At 46.8% G+C, this 19,131-nt stretch overlaps 1 protein-coding gene across 3 annotated transcripts in view; it reads right to left on the bottom strand.

The window, feature by feature from the left end:
• The window catches only part of C7QH11orf65 (chromosome 7q C11orf65 homolog), a 387,959-nt gene that overhangs the window by 177,500 nt on the left and 191,328 nt on the right, over positions 1-19,131 (bottom strand). For all 3 annotated transcript variants that reach the window (XM_069640286.1, XM_069640287.1, XM_069640288.1), the window contains one exon: positions 187-396. In XM_069640286.1, the coding sequence (XP_069496387.1) occupies positions 187-396 (210 nt within the window). The remainder of the gene's footprint in view (positions 1-186; positions 397-19,131) is intronic.

Below are 19,131 nucleotides of genomic sequence, written 5' to 3'. Positions count from 1 at the left end.
GCTGGACTAGTGTCAACTGAATGGAAGGGATAATGTTGGTATGTATGTTAGGATTGCACTAAACATTCTATACACGGTGTATTTTCCAATACCGATTGATCCCAGTGTACACATTAGCAGTTGCCCTACGTGTTTACAAGGACTGATTCCCTGGCGCTTTAGCCTGGAAAGGTGTGATCTTCTTACCCTTTCTGTAAGAGCTCTCCAGCCATTGTTTTCTGTACGTTTATACCAGCCGCTTACTTCCTTCTCTGGAATGTGTACTTGGTTGTGGATTTGCTTAGGTAGGATCTGTTTGGCAGCTTGACTTGTATAATCTTTGGGACTGTTAGCACACATATCAACAATAGGTCGATGAGTGAATATTTTGTAATATATATTTGGAGGAAATGTTACCTGCAGATAGAAAATACAATGTGGTAAATTAATGCGGCAAAGGGTTTAAAAAGAAAATGTATGCAAGTACATCACATGAACAAAACAATTGCATTTCAGATACCAAAGTAAAGGACTTTCTACCATTAACATATGGTGTATAAGTATTGCTCTTCACATACCATCCTTTAATTAGGTTTCAGCTCATAGGTGTGACTAGGGCAGCAAAACCTACTGGTATGGATATTAATCTTCCTTAGTGATCCGTCATTATTCCCTCCTTCCTTGGTGATGTGTCATTATTCCCGCCTTTTCCATCTCTCATACACTGTGATATACTGAAAGGTGAACCTTCTGTGTGTGGCAGCTGCAAATTGGTTGCCTTGGCTGTCAATTTAATGGCAAGACCCCCACCAAAGCTGTAATCCTTACTGATGCAATGATCTCATTTGCATCCCAAAGCTACATTTGGGCTCAATAAATACCCAAAATTAAAAATAAATAAAGCGAGAGATCCCAGATGTCCGAGGCGTGACAAAGCAGGGTTTTTCTTTCTCTGCTACTTTGCTTAAAATATATATATATATATTTATTTTCATTTTTTTTAAATGTGTTTTATTTTAAACAACAACAAACAGATACAAACACAATAGGCAGGTCTTCACTATACCATTACAGTCATATTGTAGGTATGAATCAACTCGGAATTCCCCTGGGCCAATGTCTCTTTACCCATTGCCTTGCCATCTTGACTAAGCTGGACTCCCTTACGCAACATCTTCCAGCTTCCATTGTATTACAGTATTCTACATTCAGCCCTTTGATAGCCTATCCTGCAGATTATCCCTACAGACCTATACATGAATCAAGTCCATCACTGTCTGAGGCAAACATGGTCTGTGTCAGTGCATTCCAAGCTTCCACTCCTACGCTCTCTTCATGCAACTCTCCTTTGCACCCTGTATCACAGTGTGGTTTCTGCCAACGATCATTGTTTCAAATCCACCAACCAGGCCTCGATTATGGGGCCCTCGACTGACATCCAGGCCATTGCAATTCTGCGTTTTGCCAATATGCAAATCAGGTCCTTCATCTTAGAAAAGTGTGCATTGTATCTTCTGCCTCTTGGAAACAATCCCAGGAAACACTACTCAGGGGGCCATGAATGCATCTGGATTCATCCTCTCGCTGCTCTCGCTCCCACTTTTCCTCAAAACCTTCCGATCACTGGGCATGTCCAGAACATGTGCAACATGTCCGCCTCCTGAGCACATCTCGGGCAGATTTGACCATCCTTTCCTCTTACGTGTGACAGTCTATGTGGGGTCATATATGCCCTGTGTGTGATGTATAATTGAGCAAGCTTAAATCTAGCATTACTAGAGACTTGTTTGGTGTACAGCAGCACCCTCCACCATTCTGCATCCGTGAACACTCTTCCCATATCTGTCTCCCAGTTCACACGTGCCGGCAGCTCTGTTGCAGCAACACCACTCAAAAACAAATCATACAGTCTGGAGACCACATGGCCCCCCCTCTGACACATCGTACATATTATCTAATATTACGCTGGTCTCTACCTCCATCTGAGGGCTCAACCATATCTTATCAATCTTCCTTGCCATACCCAGATATAGTAAATACTGGCCATTAAGTATACCATACTCGCTAGCTAGGCTCTGCATGGAAGTCCATTATTTTGCCGTCCCAGAATAGATCACCCACCACAGCTATCCCTTTACTTTCCCAGTGTTTTCTAAACTGTATCACGACATTCTGATACTCTCCAATGACTCGCACCAATGGGACATGCAGGGAGCAAGGATCAGGTGTTTTCAGGAGCTTCCAAGCCCTGTGCCACATGTCTTTGCTAAATTTCAATAATCCCGAGGGTCTAGGCAATGTAACCCCTTTTGCTCACAGCACCTCTTTTAAAAATTATTGTCCTAATATTGGTTGCAATAGCAAGGTATCATGCAAAGCCTCATCTCCCAGCCAATTTACAACAAACTGCAGTTGCCCTGCCAGGTAGAAATACTCAAAATGGGGCCCTCACTGTAATCTCTTTTCAAGGGGCGTAGAACAATTCTATTCCTCCCACCATCCCATAGAAATTCTCTAGCATTCGTATCCAACTGTTGAAAGAATTCTCAAAGTATATCATAGGGTAAATTAATAAAATAATATAAAATACGAGGGAGTACAACCATCTTCAAAAGTGCCGCCCTACCTGGCACCCCAAGGGACAGCTGTTTCCAGAACTTCATAGAATTAGTCACGCCGTCTAGGGCCTTTAGCGTGTTCTTATGCGAAAGCTCAGGGTCATACCACACATTAATACCTAGATATCGAAAGGTGTGAGTCTCCCATTTCAGGCCTGAATGTGGTAGACATTCCTCGTCGAGTCCTCTAAGACCCGCAAGCGGAAACAAACAGGATTTCTCCCGGTTTACCCTGGTACCCGAAAACATAGCAAACTGATCAATAACATCCAGTAAGTGCGATAGGTTATCCTCAGGCCGATTTACATACAATAGCATGTCGTCTGCATACGGAGAATGCAGATGTCTCACTCCGTCTATTACAATTCCAGCCTTTGCATACTCTCTCCTAAGGAATGCAGCCAAGGGTTCTAGTGCTAAAATAACCAACATCAGGGACAATGGACAGCTCTGCTTAGTACCCCCATATACCTCTCATGCCTCAGAGATTTGTCTACCCGCCTTCACTCGCATCTTGGGTGCAGTGTAAATCAGTTTTACCCATTGTAAAAAGACTTTGCCAATCCAAAACACGCAAGGGTCGCCAACAGCCAGTCCCCAACGGACCGAGTCAAAGGCCTTCACTGCGTCCAAGGAGGCCACTATGCAGTCCTCCGTCAGTTGGTTAGTGCTATCTATCACATGGTGTAGCCTCCGCAAATTCCATGAGGTATTACGCCCCAGAACATATCCAGTTTAGTCAGTGTGGGTTAGGCCTCCTATCACCTTTTTGAGCCTATTCGCCAATACTATAGTTAAGATTTTGCAATCCTGGTTTACCATTGATAGCGGCCTGTAGGATCCACCGCTTTATGAAGGTTTACCAGGTTTGAAAATCGGCACAATGGTGGATTCCCCTTAGGCTACTGGGTAGCATTCCCGATTAATATGCCTCTGTAAAGACTTCCAAAAGTCTGGGTGTTAGTGTTTCTGTGTATCTTTTATAGAACTCCCCAGGGAGCCCATCAGGCCCCAGGGCCCTGGTGGTCAGGAGTTCTGATATTACTCTGTATTTATTTATTTTTACATTTATTTCAGTGAACAAAGCCCTCAGGCATCTATGGACTACTTACATAAAGTGCATGATATATAAGCATATGGTTACAGACATACAGTGGTAGGATTACACAAACTGGCAAAGCCTCACCTCATGTTACGGGGAGCTACATCAGGCAGCATTGGAGTCAAGGTAAGTTTTCTCTCCCAAGAAAACTGTCTCACTATTGCCAGGGCGATTATCGGCTCCAGGATCGACTACTGCAATGCACTCTTTGTAGGGAACTCTTGCAAAAACCTGGCCAAACTCCAATTAGCTCAAAACAACACTTTGAGAGCCGCCACAGGCACTTCCAGACACAGCCACATCTCGGAAATCAGGAGGAAGGTTCACTGGCTCCCCGTCAAGGAGAGGATTGTTTTCAAAACACTGGCCTTGACGCACAAATGCCTCCATGGGCTGGCACCACCCTACCTAGCCCACAGAATTATCCCCCACACCACTTCCAGACCATCAAGAACGGCCTACACCAACAGAATAATGGCGCCCATCACACACAAAGTGCACGCTGGTGGCTCGAGCTTCCCTAACATGGCTGCCACCCACTGGAAAGCTCTCCCTCCAGAACTGCATCAGATTGACTCTCACGCAGCCTTCAGGAAAGCCATCAAGACTAGGCTCTTTGTCTAACAGAAGCCTGGAAAGCCATAAGCGGATGCACTCACTGTATGCCTCCCTGTAATGCCCAATGTAACTGTTCACGATGGATTTTATCATTCTGCACCAAGTATCTTTGTGGGGCCACATTACTGTAACCCTGAATTATGCCTTGATACATGTCCTTCACAGCGCCTCAATGCCCGAGGGCTGCAGTGCGCTGTATAAATATAAATAAATAAATAAATAAAAGTATGGTTACATGGACTGGCACATCCTCACCTCATGTTACGGGGGTTTCATCAGGCAGAATGGGAGTCAAGGTAAATATGTTTAGACGGACTGGCAAAGTCTCACCTCATGTTATGGGGGGCTAGGACAGGTCATGTGGGTGGAGGGTCTCAACCCCCTGAATGTCACATATGGGCATTCTGAGCAAAAGGAAGAAGCTTACAGAGATCACAGAATGCCAAGATTCGATTCTCATACACGGGGCACTGTAAGCAAAAACGGAAACCCTTGCAAAGATCACAGAACGCCAGAGTTCGATTTTCATACATGGGGCACTGTAAGCAAATAACGGAAATGCTTGTTAAGATCACAGAATGCCAGGGTTTGATTTTCATACATGGGGCACTGTAAGCAAAAACGGAAACACTTGCAAAGATCACAGAACGCCAGGGTTTGATTTTCATACATGGGGCACTGTAAGCAAAAATGGAAACGCTTGCAAAGATCACAGAACGCCCGGGTACGATTTTCATACATGGGGCACTGTAAGCAAAAACGGAAACACTTGCAAGGATCACAGAACACCAGGGTTCGATTTTCATACATGGGGCACTGTAAGCAAAAACGGAAACGCTTGCAAAGATCACAGAACACCCGGGTCCGATTTTCATACATGGGGCACTGCAAGCAAAAAGGGGAATGCTTGCAAAGATCACAGAACGCGAGGGTTCGATTTTCATACATGGGGCACTGTAAGCAAATAACTGAGGGGGGAATGCAAGCAACAGTAAAAGCAGTAGAGAAAGCGTATGGTCAAAGAAGATGGAACCTTGTGCATTTGTATTGGTTACCAGTGAAAACGAAGCATGAAGTGGAGTCATGAGTTTAGGATGTCCAGTAAAGTTTCTGGGAGGAAGTCCTACACGCTGCGACAGGCTCAGACAGGGGCCTTTTGTGTGGATCTTTGTTGGGGGCTGGCACTCACCTGCCGGCACTCCTGATTGGCTCTAAGATGGGAAAGTGGGCCAATCAGAGCGGCTAAGGGAAGTGGAGGACATGCACTCTGGTGTTGGAAGTGTGCTGGCTAGCGTGCATGAGAGAGAAAGCCTCCAAGTAATGGAGAGCGCAACAGGTACAGTGCAGGCAAGAGCATGCTGTCGCAATGAAGCAGCAAATTAGGTGGCAAATAAGAGGTATCAAAAGCGCTTACCGCTCAGATGAGTGAAAAGTGAAGAACGGCATCAGGGAATCACAGGGACTCTAATTTCATCTGATGTCAGCAAGGCGTCCAATATGTCCACCTGTTCTTCCTCCAGTCTAGGTAGGTCAATTTGGGCTAAGGCCTCGTCAATCTTTCTATCCACCACTGTTACTTCTTCAGAATATAAGGATTTGTAAAATATTGAGAATACCTCGTTAAACCCATTTGAGTACTGACAGTATCTCAATTTTCATGAACGATGGCACTGATCATGTCCCTTGTTTCTTCCCGCTTGCACAGCCATGCTAACAGTCACTCAGGTTTGCCTACCTCTGCATGCAATTTTTGGGTATATTTCACAAAGTCTAGCCTACCCAGTCTTTCCACTTCTCCAATGCATTTTTGCCTCAGACCGAGCAGTCTTCCCGACCTTTCCAGGTCTTCTTCCTCAGTGCCCTCTATCTGTGCAATATTATTTTCTATGCCTTCTAGAGACAACATTATTGCTCTCCTGATGCCACCCATTTTCCCCATCGCCACCCTTTGCACAACCACTTTAAAGGTGTCCCATAGGGTGACTGCCTTTACTACAATGCCCGTATTGGTTTCAAAGTACTTTCCTATCTGCTTTCCCAGATAGTTGCTAAAGTCGTCACCTAGTACAGCTTGCGCCCTTAACGTCCAAGTAGGTATCAGGAGTCTATATGTGGTCCCCTGCACTATCGCTATTAATGGAGCATGATCTGAAAGGACTCTGGGCTTGTCTTCTATAAAAGCAAAGTCGCCTAGAGTTTCTGTCCCAGTGAAAATATAATCTGTGTATGCACCACATGAGGGGCCGAAAAGTGTGACTAGCTGCGTGTTTCACCATGTGTCTCCCTCCAGACATCTATCAATCTTAAATTTTGCAAGAGGGAGCCAAGGGCTCTAGCCGGTGGTGCGGGTTTCCTATATTTATTATCCGACCTATCCAAGCTAGGATTAAGGGTGCAATTAAAATCCCTGCCCCATGCCCATGAGACTTTCTGTATGTAGACAACTTTGAATATAATGACTTAAAGAATGTTGTGGCGTTGTGGTTTGGAGCATATGTGTTCACAAAACAAACTTCCCTGTTTTCCCCCAGTCTGCGTACCATGACCATTCTACCCTCATCATCCTACTTAAACTCCAGTAGCTGAAAGGGGACAGCAGGAGCGATCCAAATAAGGACTCCCCTGGCATATGCCAAAAAGGGTGAGCCATATAGTCTGCCTGCCCATTTTCTAGCTATCGTAGCATGTCTGTCAGTCGTGAGGTGCGTTCCTTGTATCATTGCCACCTGTATGCCTTGCCTAATCAAATAGGCATGCATTTGCAGTCTCTTCACTTAATTGTTTAGCTCTCTTACATTCCAGGTGACTATACCCAAGCCATTAATCTTTGTTGTAAATGGTTAAATCTGGGTCTCCAATTTCCCACCACCCCTTTAGCTCACTTTGTGTCCGTAATTCAACCAACCAACCTCTACCCAGCACGATCAATATCGCCTTCCCACACTTGTTTCCCCAAAATGAGATGTTTATCATCGTGAAAAGGGGCTTAAGCACCCAAACAAAGCCTGAATGCACATATTGCTTACCTATTCCGCACCTATCAGCGTTCAACCTGCCAACTAACATAGTTACAACCAAAAACCTTTCACCAACTTCAAACAATGGCCCAGGCAGCGATTCTCCTGTGTAGGCTCAGCTGCTTCTCCCATACCCTCCTCCCCTCCTCTGGATAGTGAAGGCGAGCGTCCCCCAGATAGCACGATCCTCCCCACAATGAGAGCCAATAATGGACTCTCCCAGGATGGGAATAAGGCCAGGACAAAGTGCGGGTGAGCTTAAATGGGAGTTTATCAATCAGAATAGGGCATGCAAAGAACTCTGCAAACTCCGAGAGCGCTCTGTCTGACAATAGCAAAGACAGGCGTATATATTTACAAAAAGCGTCATAAGAACCTACATGCTATAGGGGGCACAAGTTTGTGGGGATTGGGTGGCGACGACTAACTATAGGTGCTGCTGCGATGTGGTTTGCCGTGGTTGGTGGACGTCACTGGTTACCCTCGTGGGTTGGGCTGGGCCGGGCAGGTCAGCTGGGCTCATCCGGGCGGTGTTGTTGTGCCAGCCGCGACCAGTGCCAGTGATGAACGTCTTTCCTGACTTTCTGCCCTAAGGTCATGCACACCGCAGTCATTCAACATTGCAATATTATCTTCCCCGGTAAATCTTCCAATAGGTTATTCTACAGGTTAATGCAACACAGGAGGAATGCACCTAGAGTGGGGTCTTTTGGCGATACATCAATACATGGTTACCATCGTCCTGTTGACCGGGTATCATAGGTCGCGAGGTTGGGTCTCAGGGCATGGGACGGCTGTCCGAGTTATCATGTCTCGTTAGAAGTCATTATGAATGTGTTCCTGTAGTGTTGCTACAATATTGGGTGTCCTAATTTTACAGGGGCCATTAACCTAAGGTAAGCCGGTGGGTCGTGGAGCCTAAGAAAGGGCGCCTTTGGATCTGTGTTTTAAGGCCGGGGTTTACGGCTGGGTTGTAAATAATTCAGGTGGCAGGCCATGGACTTGGGTGCTGCGGGGGAATGTGAATGCTTGAAGCGGCTCCAGCCGAAATGGGGGAGGTGGAGCAGCGCGGCACAGGCCTCTGCTTTTTCGTCTAGCAGGCTTCAATGGGAGGAAGGGGGAATGGCCTTGCATGTGCTCACAAAGGTATTTTCCTCGTGTGTTGCAGATTTAAGTGGAGGAGACATAAACACTCACATAATATACAGTACCCATTGAGTCTTTCCGAAGCTTATGTTTTGACATTGTTAGTGCCCTTTACATGGCCATTTAACACACCTTATCTATATGCTAAGTATTTAACACCCACAACATTCTGTTACATTTCTATACATGTGCGGTAAGTGAGGTAGTAGTAAGGTTGGTGGAGCACACAGGAACAAGCCGTCAACAAGGCTGACGGCAGTGACACATAGTGAGCTTGGACCTAAATATGGTGCCTTTTCGTGCACCCCTTACATGAGCTCTCACTATGGTTGCATTTGTCTTCCTTTGCACTCTAGCAGCATTAGTTCAGTTATGGCGCGGGACCGTGGGGTGCAGTCTTCTCGGTGAAACACATAACACGAAAAAACCCCGGGACACCTTTACTATTTACGCATAGCTACGGGGATGTGGGTACTTCATCCCGAATGTCATGTAAGCACACATTCTGCCATCTTCATGGAGGTTACAGGTTTTTAGTCAGAAAGGCCATGGAGAGAAAAAGTTTCATCACAGGTGGTTTGCTCATTAGTATTTGGGGACTCTGCTTTTGTCAGGGGACCATTTTACAGTTCTTTTCCACCCCGGCCCTGCTGACCGGGTCATACTAGGAACAGCGATACACTGCGGAAGGTGAAATGTTACAGTGTTGGTATCTGACACTAGCTCATGTCCGTCTGTTCGTGGGAACGGGCTCTCAGCGGATCTGCCAGAGAGCTGCGGCCACAGGGATAAGTGACACTCTCCAAGGGTGGGGGCCGCGCTGCAGTGCACAGGGCTCGAGCCATCTTTATTTCACGAAAATGGTTTCCAGGGCCTAGCTAAATTCAGCCTGTTTGGTCAATGTCTTCAGCCAGTGGCCTACCCACCACCTGGGCCCTGGTGGCAGGGGGAACCCTGGACGAGCCATGGACTTACCAGGGGGGAGAGGATGCAGGGGAGGGGGGTCTCTTGGACCAATCCTCCCATACAATAGTGTGCAGCAACTTGATGCCTTGAAACTGACATCTGAAGTTACTAATGGGGAATGTAGCAATTGCCTCACACGTTGGCCGACGCAGTACCTATTCTCTGTCCCGGTGTCCCCAGTCTACATGCCTTTGCATTCTCCGTTAATATTTTCTCACGCCTTTGCTTCTAGGTATTTTGAGGGGGTAGGTGGACCAGGAACTGGGTCCCTGTTCCATCCAGGTGCTATCATGTCATGTATCATTGTTATTTCTGCTTGGAAGCTGCGGTATCCCCTGTGCATCCATCCACAATTGTGCCTCCACAGTATTTAAGTGTGACCTACCATTATGTAAGCTCTTCAGTTTAGCAGGGTAAATCATCATGTATCATAAGTTAGCTCGTTGCAATAGTTCTTTGGTTGGGCCGAACATTTCTCTTCGTCATTGGACTAGAGCAGTGTAGTCGGGATAAATTGCCAGTTTCGAGGATCCTCTGGTGAGAATTCCACTTTCCCTCGAAAAAACAGGATCCTCTCTCTGTCCTTATAGTTCATAATCTTTGCTATTAATGGTCTTTTGGGAGCACCCGGGGGAGGTTTCTTCGTCAATCACTGGTGTGCTCTTTTGACAGTAAAACCCTTTGTTAACGTGCCTGTGCCCACCTCCTTCAATAACATATTTTCAATATAAGCTGAACGGTCTCTGCTTTCCTCTCCCTCAGGTAATCCGAGTATTCAAACGTTGTTCCTGTGAGCTCTTCCCTCCGTGTCGTCCACCCGGTGCTCCAATAACTGCACCTAGTCAAGCAGGTCCGCTACTCTAGTTTGGGTACTGGTGACATTTGCTGTGTTGTCCTGAACTTGCTGTTCTGCTGTGCCCAGTCGGTCCGCCAGTGCGCGTACATCCTTACGTAGCAGCCACACGTCCACTATCATTGCATCAATTTTGTGCTCCAGCACAGTTTTCATCGCTGCTATTGCTGCCAGTATGGGGACTTCCTCTTGCACGGCTACCTGGGATGGTCCAGCAGTCCTTTCCTGGTCGGCTTGTTGCGTAGTATTACTTTCCTCTTTCTGCGTGTATTTCTCCATAACTGTCTGTCTGGCTTTCCCTTTGCGATACTTGCCATCTGTGGTCGATGTCTATGTCCGGTCTGTATAGTTACGATAATAGCGCAATATTGTATACTGCCACCCAGTGCCCGCAAGGAAGTGCACTCTGACTCACCCACCTTCCCACGGTGCAAGTCTATCCTCACGCCACCCCTTCTTTTGTTTATTGTCTCATGTAGGTAACCACTACTCAGGGTGTCCAGCGCTATCCCGGTGTGACCCAACACTGATCAGTGGAAGGCTCCCCCTTGTCGTCTAGTTCTCTGAGCTTGCAACCTCTCCTCTACCTTCCTCACAGTGTATCAAAGGTCAAGCCACAGCCCTTGCTTCACAACCCCAGTGTCAGGTATCTATCAGTATCTGTCATGATGCCTACCTCCAAGGAGCCAGGTCCGACCCAGCAACCCCAGAGGCAGGCATCATTTCCCCCAGGGGAGTGCCAGCGGGCCCAAGCTGGGGCCCTTTGGACGCAGTCCTGGCGCCTTAGGCGCCAGGCTCATGTTGGACCCCTGTCCTGGCGCCTTAGGCGCCAGGCTCATAAAGCTAGACATGTGTTCAAGTGTTGTAATGTGCACTTACCTGATGCAGACCATGCTGCTACATCCAGGCCCTCTTGAGGCCTGAATGGAACTACTTTACCTGTGGGACTACTTTCCACCCGGGTGTGGTCGGGGAAGGATACATACCTGATCGGTGGAAGGATACATACCTGGAACTTCTTCCAAAGCTATTTAAACCATGCCCGATCAGCAACTCACGCTTCGCGTTGTTCTGCTCCTCGCAGCTGGACGCTCACCGTGTCAGCTCCTGCATCTGGACTTCAGCCACGCCTGTCAGCATCCTGGGTCACCTGCAAAGGGAGACAAGAGACCTTACCTGCTAAATCTGCACCACGGAGACATCACACCGACGATCCTGAAAAGGAAGACATCATTTTTAAAAGCATTTCGCTACGATCGCTGCAGCGCTGCATTTCACTACCTTTCCTGGGCGCCTCCATCTTCAGCAGCCATCATCCGGATCCACAGCCACTTCCCAGAGCCTAGAGAGAAAAAGACAAGAACAAAAGGTGAGAGAAGGAAGGGAATAGGAAAAGCTCAGTTTCCTTCTAAGACTTACCTGTTGGGTCATTCCCATTTCATTTCGGGTCTTGCCGCTTCCAGGCATTTTCCGGACCCCGGCCCCTATGGGGAAAAAAGACAAAGACATTGAATGAGCGAATGCAAAGACATTACCCGAGCGTTCATCCAGAACTTACCTGTCCTTTACTGGAACTGCACGTTTCACTTCGGGTCGGCACCATATCTCCGGCATTCCGAACCCCGGCCCCTAAGGGGAAAAAGACATAAGCATTAGCGCTTGCTGCAATAAGACAATGAACATTATTATTAAGCTTGAACTTTTGAACTTGCAACAGAACTTTTACAGCGCCTTACCTGAATAGTGAAGCTTATTTGAACTCCCATCAAACCTCAATCCAGTGAAGTAACTGGGTTTCAACGCGCCCCTGCATCAGAAGCAGGATTGAGAACTCATCCTTCCAGACCCTAACGTGAGACTTCACGGGGAATCGTGGAAGGGTATCGTGGAGGGTTGGAAGCATTATTCTGTCAGTAGGTAATACTCCCTTTTCATGCACAGGGGAATATTCCTGCGAGCCAGAGAAGCCAGAGTAGAGGGGCCCTTCCTGTCCATCTTCAGAGTCCTGCGCTTCACCATTGAAGAAGCATCAGCACTCGAAGCCAGACCTGCGCCTCCGTGGGAATCAGGTGAGCGTTACAGAACGCGAAGCCTACCCACAATTTCCCACCCGGGCGCTATGGAGACTTCCGAGACTGACCAGCTGGCCCAGCTTTTGGGGGAATTACGGGCAGAGGTGCACTCAGCCCACCAGGAGACTAACGCTCTCAAAAGAGAACTGATCCTATCCAAGGAAAGAACAGATGACTTGGCCAAAAGGTTATTGCAGGCCCAGGCAGGGCACACTCCTTTACCTAATTCCGGAGGTACTTCCACTTCAATGGGTTTGAATAACCCGGTACAAATCAATCTACCTGGACACATGCCTTTGGCCCCGCCTGAACGTTTTGCGGGGGATCCCAAGAAATATGCCGTCTTTATGAACCAATGTCGTTTACACTTTCTATGCAGACCCGGAGCCTTCCCTAACGACCAGACCAAGGTAGCCTTTATACTATCTTACCTCAGTGGCAGTGCTGCCGATTGGTCTATTCCATTGGTAAATCAGGATGATCCCATTCTCCAGAATTTTCAGGGCTTCCAGGCCAGCATGGAAAGATTGTTCGCTCGACACTCTCAAGGACAGGCCCTTGATAACGAACTGCTATCCTTACGACAAGGTAATCAGGATCTCCTGCCCTACATTGCCACCTTTAATAGACTGGTTTTGGAAACTGGATGGCCAGAAAACAAAAGGATCACATTGTTTCATCGAGGCCTGCGCGGAGATCTTAAGGATGTTCTAGCTCAGATAGTAAATCCACCCCAGGTCTGCGCAGACTACATAGACTTGGTGGTTCAACTTGATCACAGACTTCAAAATAGAAAAGCAGATCGGTTCAAGTACGAAACCCGAGTACCGATCAAAACCCACGCTAACTCCAAGAGTACCGACGTATCCGAACCTATGCAAATCGGCGGAGTTAAAGGGCCATTAACGCAGAAGGAACGAGAGAGAAGGCGGCAAATGCAACTTTGTCTGTATTGCGGGACTTCCGGTCACTTTCTTCGAAATTGTCCGGTTAAACCACCTAAGAAGGTGGTTGGAGCCACTGATAACGATTTATTGACACCTGATTCGGGAAACGTCCTAGCCCGACAAGCGTAGGGGTCCGCTTGCCGAGCTTGAAAACAAACTCTTTGACCTCGCATTTTGTCATGCCAATGGTGCTAGTGAATCCAAAACAGCCTCAGCAGTTGCATGCTATAAAAGCATACATCGACAGTGGAGCTATTGGAAATTACATAGACCGTGAATTGGCTTCCAGGATTAAGCTCCCTCTCCGCCCGAAAGTAACCCAAGATGTCATTACTACAGTGGATGGAACCGAAATAGCCTCAGGGCCTGTAACGCATTCCACCGTTGGGTCAGGATGGACATCGGGAAGCAATCGTGTTTGATGTGATCAAGGCCCCACAATTTCAAGTAATTCTTGGAATTCCTTGGTTAGAAACACATAATCCCAGAATTGACTGGCGAGCAAAGAAGATAAGTTTTCCTGATTGTGAACCAACTTGTTATCCAGGAAATCCAGCTATAGGTCTAGCCTCAGCATTTTCTACCCCTGTACAGATACCGTCAGAATACCAAGAATTCCAAGACGTTTTTCAGAAAGAACAGGCTAACACGTTACCTCCCCATCGATCTTATGATTGCCAAATCGATCTGGTACCCAATGCTCAACTACCTTGTAGTAGGATTTATGCTCTTACGGAACCTGAGAACCTGCATTTGCGTCAGTATTTAGATCAGTACCTAGCCAATGGTTTTATTCGCCCGTCCAAGTCTCCTGTCTCTTCAGCTCTGTTCTTCGTGCCGAAAAAAGAGGGCGACCTTAGAACATGTATAGACTATCGCGCCCTGAATCAAATAACGATTACGAATCGTTATCCTTTGCCCCTGATTCCTGAGCTTATCGACCAGGTGAAAGACGCTTGTGTGTACACCAAGTTAGATCTCCGAGGAGCTTATCACCTGGTGCGTATAAAAGAAGGCGACGAATGGAAGACTGCATTCCGCACCAAATTTGGGCTCTTCGAATATCAGGTGATGCCCTTCGGTTTGTGCAATGCACCTGCCGCCTTTCAGTACTTTATGAATGATGTTCTTCGGGAACTTATCGATGTCTGTGTCATTGTTTATATTGACGACATCCTGGTGTACTCTTCTTCAGAATCCGATCACAGAAAACATGTTAGGGCAGTTCTTGAGAAATTGCGCCAGCACAGACTATTTGCAAAACTCAAAAAATGCGTTTTTCATACCACAGAAGTTGAGTTTCTCGGATTCATCCTGACACCTCAAGGAGTCCGAATGGACTCGCGAAAGGTGGACGCCATCCTCAAATGGCCATCTCCTAGCTTGGTGAAGGGAGTTCAGAGCATGCTCGGCTTTGCCAATTTCTATCGAAGATTCATCCCGGAATTTTCCCGAACAGTCCAACCCATCACAGCTCTCCTAAAGAAAAACAAATGCTTCGAATGGACTCTTGAGGCCAAACAAGCCTTTCAGGACCTGAAAACCAAATTCACCTCTGCACCTGTATTGAAGCACCCGCACCCAGATCTCCCGTACATTGTGGAAACCGACGCATCCAGTTCGGCCATGGGAGCTGTCCTGTCGCAAAGAGACCCAAAAACTAACCAACTACACCCTGTGGCCTTTTGGTCCAGAAAATTTTCTCCTCCTGAAATCAACTACGCAATTACTGATAAAGAGTTACTGGCTATTAAATCTGCTTTCAAGGCTTGGCGTCACTACCTTCTCGGGGCAAGACACACCATCACCGTAATTACGGACCACAGAAACGTACAGTATTTAAAGACGGCCAAAGCTCAATCTTCACGATAACTCCGATGGGCTCTATTCTTTGCGGAATTTGATTTTGTAATTACCTATCGCCCTGGCTGCAAGAATGGTAAAGTGGACGCCTTATCCCGGATTGGCATGGAAGAACCTAATTTGAGTTTAGAACCTGTGCCCATCATACCTGAGCAAAGAATCTTAGGCTTAACTTCATTGCAAACTATTGAGGACATCCAAACGCAAGTAAAACAACTTCTAGACTCTTCAACCTTACTGGAATGGAGTCAAAAGGGTCCTCATTACACCGTTAAGGATGATTTACCCTACTTCCAGGAGCGGTTGTTTCTGCCAAGTAAATAATTGCAAGAACTTGTTATTGCCCATCATCATGAATCATTAATGGAAGGACACCCTGGTATCGCTAAAACGGAGGAAAAAATCAAACGTCACTTCTGGTGGCCTTCTTGGAGAAAAGACATAAAGTCTTTTGTACTGTCTTGCGGAATTTGCGCCCAAAACAAGGCTCAAAAGAAAAGGCCAGCCGGCCTACTTCAACCCTTGGATATTCCACCGGCACCATGGCACACCCTGTCAATGGACTTTATAACTGACCTGCCTCCTTGTGCTGGTTACAACACTATCCTTGTAATTGTGGACCTATTCTCCAAAATGGCCCACTTTATCCCTTTAAAAGATTTGCCTTCCGCTTCCACCTTGGCCAAGTAATTTCTGGAGAATATAGTTCGCACACATGGTTTCCCTTCCATATTAGTCTCGGATCGTGGAAGTCAATTTATCTCCCATTTTTGGAAGAAGTGTTGCCAATTAGCACAAATAGATGTGCGGTTATCCACCAGCCACCATCCCCAGACCGACGGGCTAACCGAGAGAACCAATCAGACTCTCGAGCAATATCTTCGGTGCATGTTACACCAATCTGAGTTGAATTGGAAAGACATCCTTTGGATCGCAGAATATGCATACAACAATTCAGTGCATTCTGGAACCGGACAAACCCCTTTTTATACTTTGTATGGTTACCATCCTCGGACCTCTGACCTAGATCCACCTCTGACCCTGTAAATCATCTGCATTCCACAATAACCCGAGCCTTCAAAGAAGCTGCAATTCATTTACAGCAAGCCAAGAAAAAATATAAAGAAAACGCTGATTTGCACCGAAGTAAAACTCCTCCTTACCAAGTAGGAGACCAGGTATGGCTAGCAACTAAACATTTACCCCTCAAGGGCCCGCGAACCTTCAATCCCAGATTCATAGGACCTTATCCCATCAAGGCTATAATCAACCCAGTGGCCTTTAAACTGGATTTACCGTCCAATATGCGTATTCATCCAGTTTTTCATGCATCACTTTTGAAGCCAGTACAACCAGGAACCCGACTGTCCAAGCCTCCAGACCCAGTTCAAATTGAAGGGGAATTGGAATTCGAAGTTAAAGACATTTTAGACTCCAAGGTGGTGAAGTCGAAACTCTTCTATCTTGTTGACTGGAAGGGATATGGACCTCAGGAGAGATCGTGGGAGCCTAGTAACCATGTTCACGCACCTTGATTAATACAAAGGTTTCACCGGAGATTTCCGAACAAGCCAAAACCCCCGGAGGGAAGAACCTTGGGAGGGGTCTTGAGGGGGGGTACTGTCATGATGCCTACCTCCAAGGAGCCAGGTCCGACCCAGCAACCCCAGAGGCAGGCATCATTTCCCCCAGGGGAGTGCCAGCGGGCCCAAGCTGGGGCCCTTTGGACGCAGCCCTTAGTGTCTCAATCTGACATCATCCCAGTGTGTCTGACACACTGTCAGCAGGTTTATCTGGTTACTTAGTTTTGCAGTCACTTCCAAACAACAAATCAATCTTCCACTACTCGTACAGTTTTGCAATTTCAACGTGTGCTAAGCGGGAGATGTCCTGTTACATTAAATGTAGTAGTGTGCTCAGCTGGTCGCTATGACCTTTCGGTTGTTGGGCAGCGCAGTAGGCAGCACTTGTGGTGATCAAAAATCCAATGCTGGTCCGTTGTGTCTGCTGGTTTATTCCAGCCCTGCTACATGGACCTGGAGGGGTGGTCACAGAGCTGCTTCTCCTGCACAATCGTGTCTTCCCAGGACTATATTCAGAACAGTCATGTGACCTAATAGCACAGCAGCGCTGCCTCAGTGTACCCACACCAGCTGCTTAACGTTCTGCTCGCCCTGTATCTCTGGCGTGCAATTGTGCCGCTCCCTCTCTGAACGAGTGTGCTTCGTTCCCGAGGAGCCACACAGTGGGCAAGACCCGGGTTCGCTGGGTCCGTGCGGCCTCCGGCATCATTCGTAAAAGAAACGCTAGCAGTCACCCTCCTTGCCAGGTGAGTGCCGCTGCGGTGCTCTCCCAGCCCTGTTGGGAGGTTGTGCCCATTGCTCTGTAATGTTTTGGCTGGGGGACAGGTGCCCAGGTAGAGGACTTCCCCTGCCCAATTCTCAGGGCCCATTATCTTCCGGGGTGCCCAACAGTGCACCACTTGCACCACCATCGGGGGTCCGCTCCTCTGCACTTCGCCACCTGGTTTTCCCCGTTGTACTGGTACTGTCTGGGTGCTGCTGGGCTCATGGGTCCTTCACTGTGTCCTGGACATTTCTCCTCACCACTCTCGACCTCCGGTCTCTCACCGTACCACGAAGCGTAGTGCCCGCCATTTTGAAATGTATCTTCTTGATCTTTCCACGCTGTTTTCTGTTCGGGCACCAACTTTTATCGCCTGAGCTTCCACAGCATTGGTCTCAGCGGTGTCCGACCCCCTCCTATCATGGTTTCCATGCGAATCGGACGTATTGAACTATCTTATTTGAAGGATCATGAGGGAGCTATGCAGATGAACAGCCTCACTGCATGGCTGTTGGCCACGCCCCTCCCTACTTTGCTTAAAATATGTGACTGTTTTGCGTTAAATACTTTGACTATTGTTGTTACTTGTAATGGGGTGCGCTTTATTGCTGTCCTTTAGGCATGGCATGAAGTTTATTGAGCAGTGTGAGACTGCACTGAACATACGACAGCCAAAAGTATCGTCTTTGCCACTGCTGGTTTTTAATTGTATCCTGTCACTAGGAACAGATCTAGTGAAACTCTATAGTAGGCAGTTGGTTGGTTGCATGTAATTCCCTCAAGCTGTCAAATTACCCATCAAGAATGTAGTTCAGAGGGTCTTGTTACAAATTCATGCAGAATTTTGGCCAGTTTTTCAAGTAATCCTTTGTTCGTTTTGTGTGATAGTGTTATTTATTAATAATATCATAAACGCATACATCCATTTATCTTTTTCTTACCAAGATTCCTTTTTGTGAACATTCGCACACTTCAGAGAATTAGGAACGTGGCTGCCTAGCTGATTTTTAGAATCTGCAGTGAGTAACAGATGTCTGCACGTCCTTTGGCTACATATTGATTCTTCTTCACTAAACGTATAAAGTTAATATTTTTGTGAATTGTGCATCAGACTTATCATCCCAAATTACCCAATTTTATAAAATATAACTGTCATTTCGTGCCCACTCGACAAAGAGCAGAGTTGGTTCCTGTGTTTAAATGGGCACGGAATGATGGCCAAAATGCATTTTTATTTTTTTGTTTTGAATAAGATTTTATTGGGCTGCACACAATATTTACATGTCAATCGATTCTACTTGAGAATCAATGATATCGTGTGCTCAGTAGGACCGGTCCCCAGATTGCACAGGGCGGAAATATACCCAATGATGTTTACAGATCACAGGATGATGATGACTGTCATGTGCATTACAACTAATTATGTGAAGACCAGAGGTCTGAGAGGGAGCTCCTCGATATTTAAGGATTTTGGGTATCTTGAGGAAATAAAAACCACATTTAGAGATTATCAAACTTTTTACGGAATAGAAGATACGTCACCTGGTTTGCATTGGAATGTTTTAAAAACGGCGGTAGGGGGGAGATGTTGTATCTAGCATCGA

The sequence above is a fragment of the Ambystoma mexicanum genome, chromosome 7q (genome assembly GCF_040938575.1).
Source record: "Ambystoma mexicanum isolate Mex_15411 chromosome 7q, UKY_AmexF1_1, whole genome shotgun sequence".
NCBI classification, from domain to species: domain Eukaryota; kingdom Metazoa; phylum Chordata; class Amphibia; order Caudata; family Ambystomatidae; genus Ambystoma; species Ambystoma mexicanum.
The sequence above is the reverse complement of the archived record's forward strand: the minus strand, read 5'-3'. Positions and strand labels throughout refer to the sequence as shown.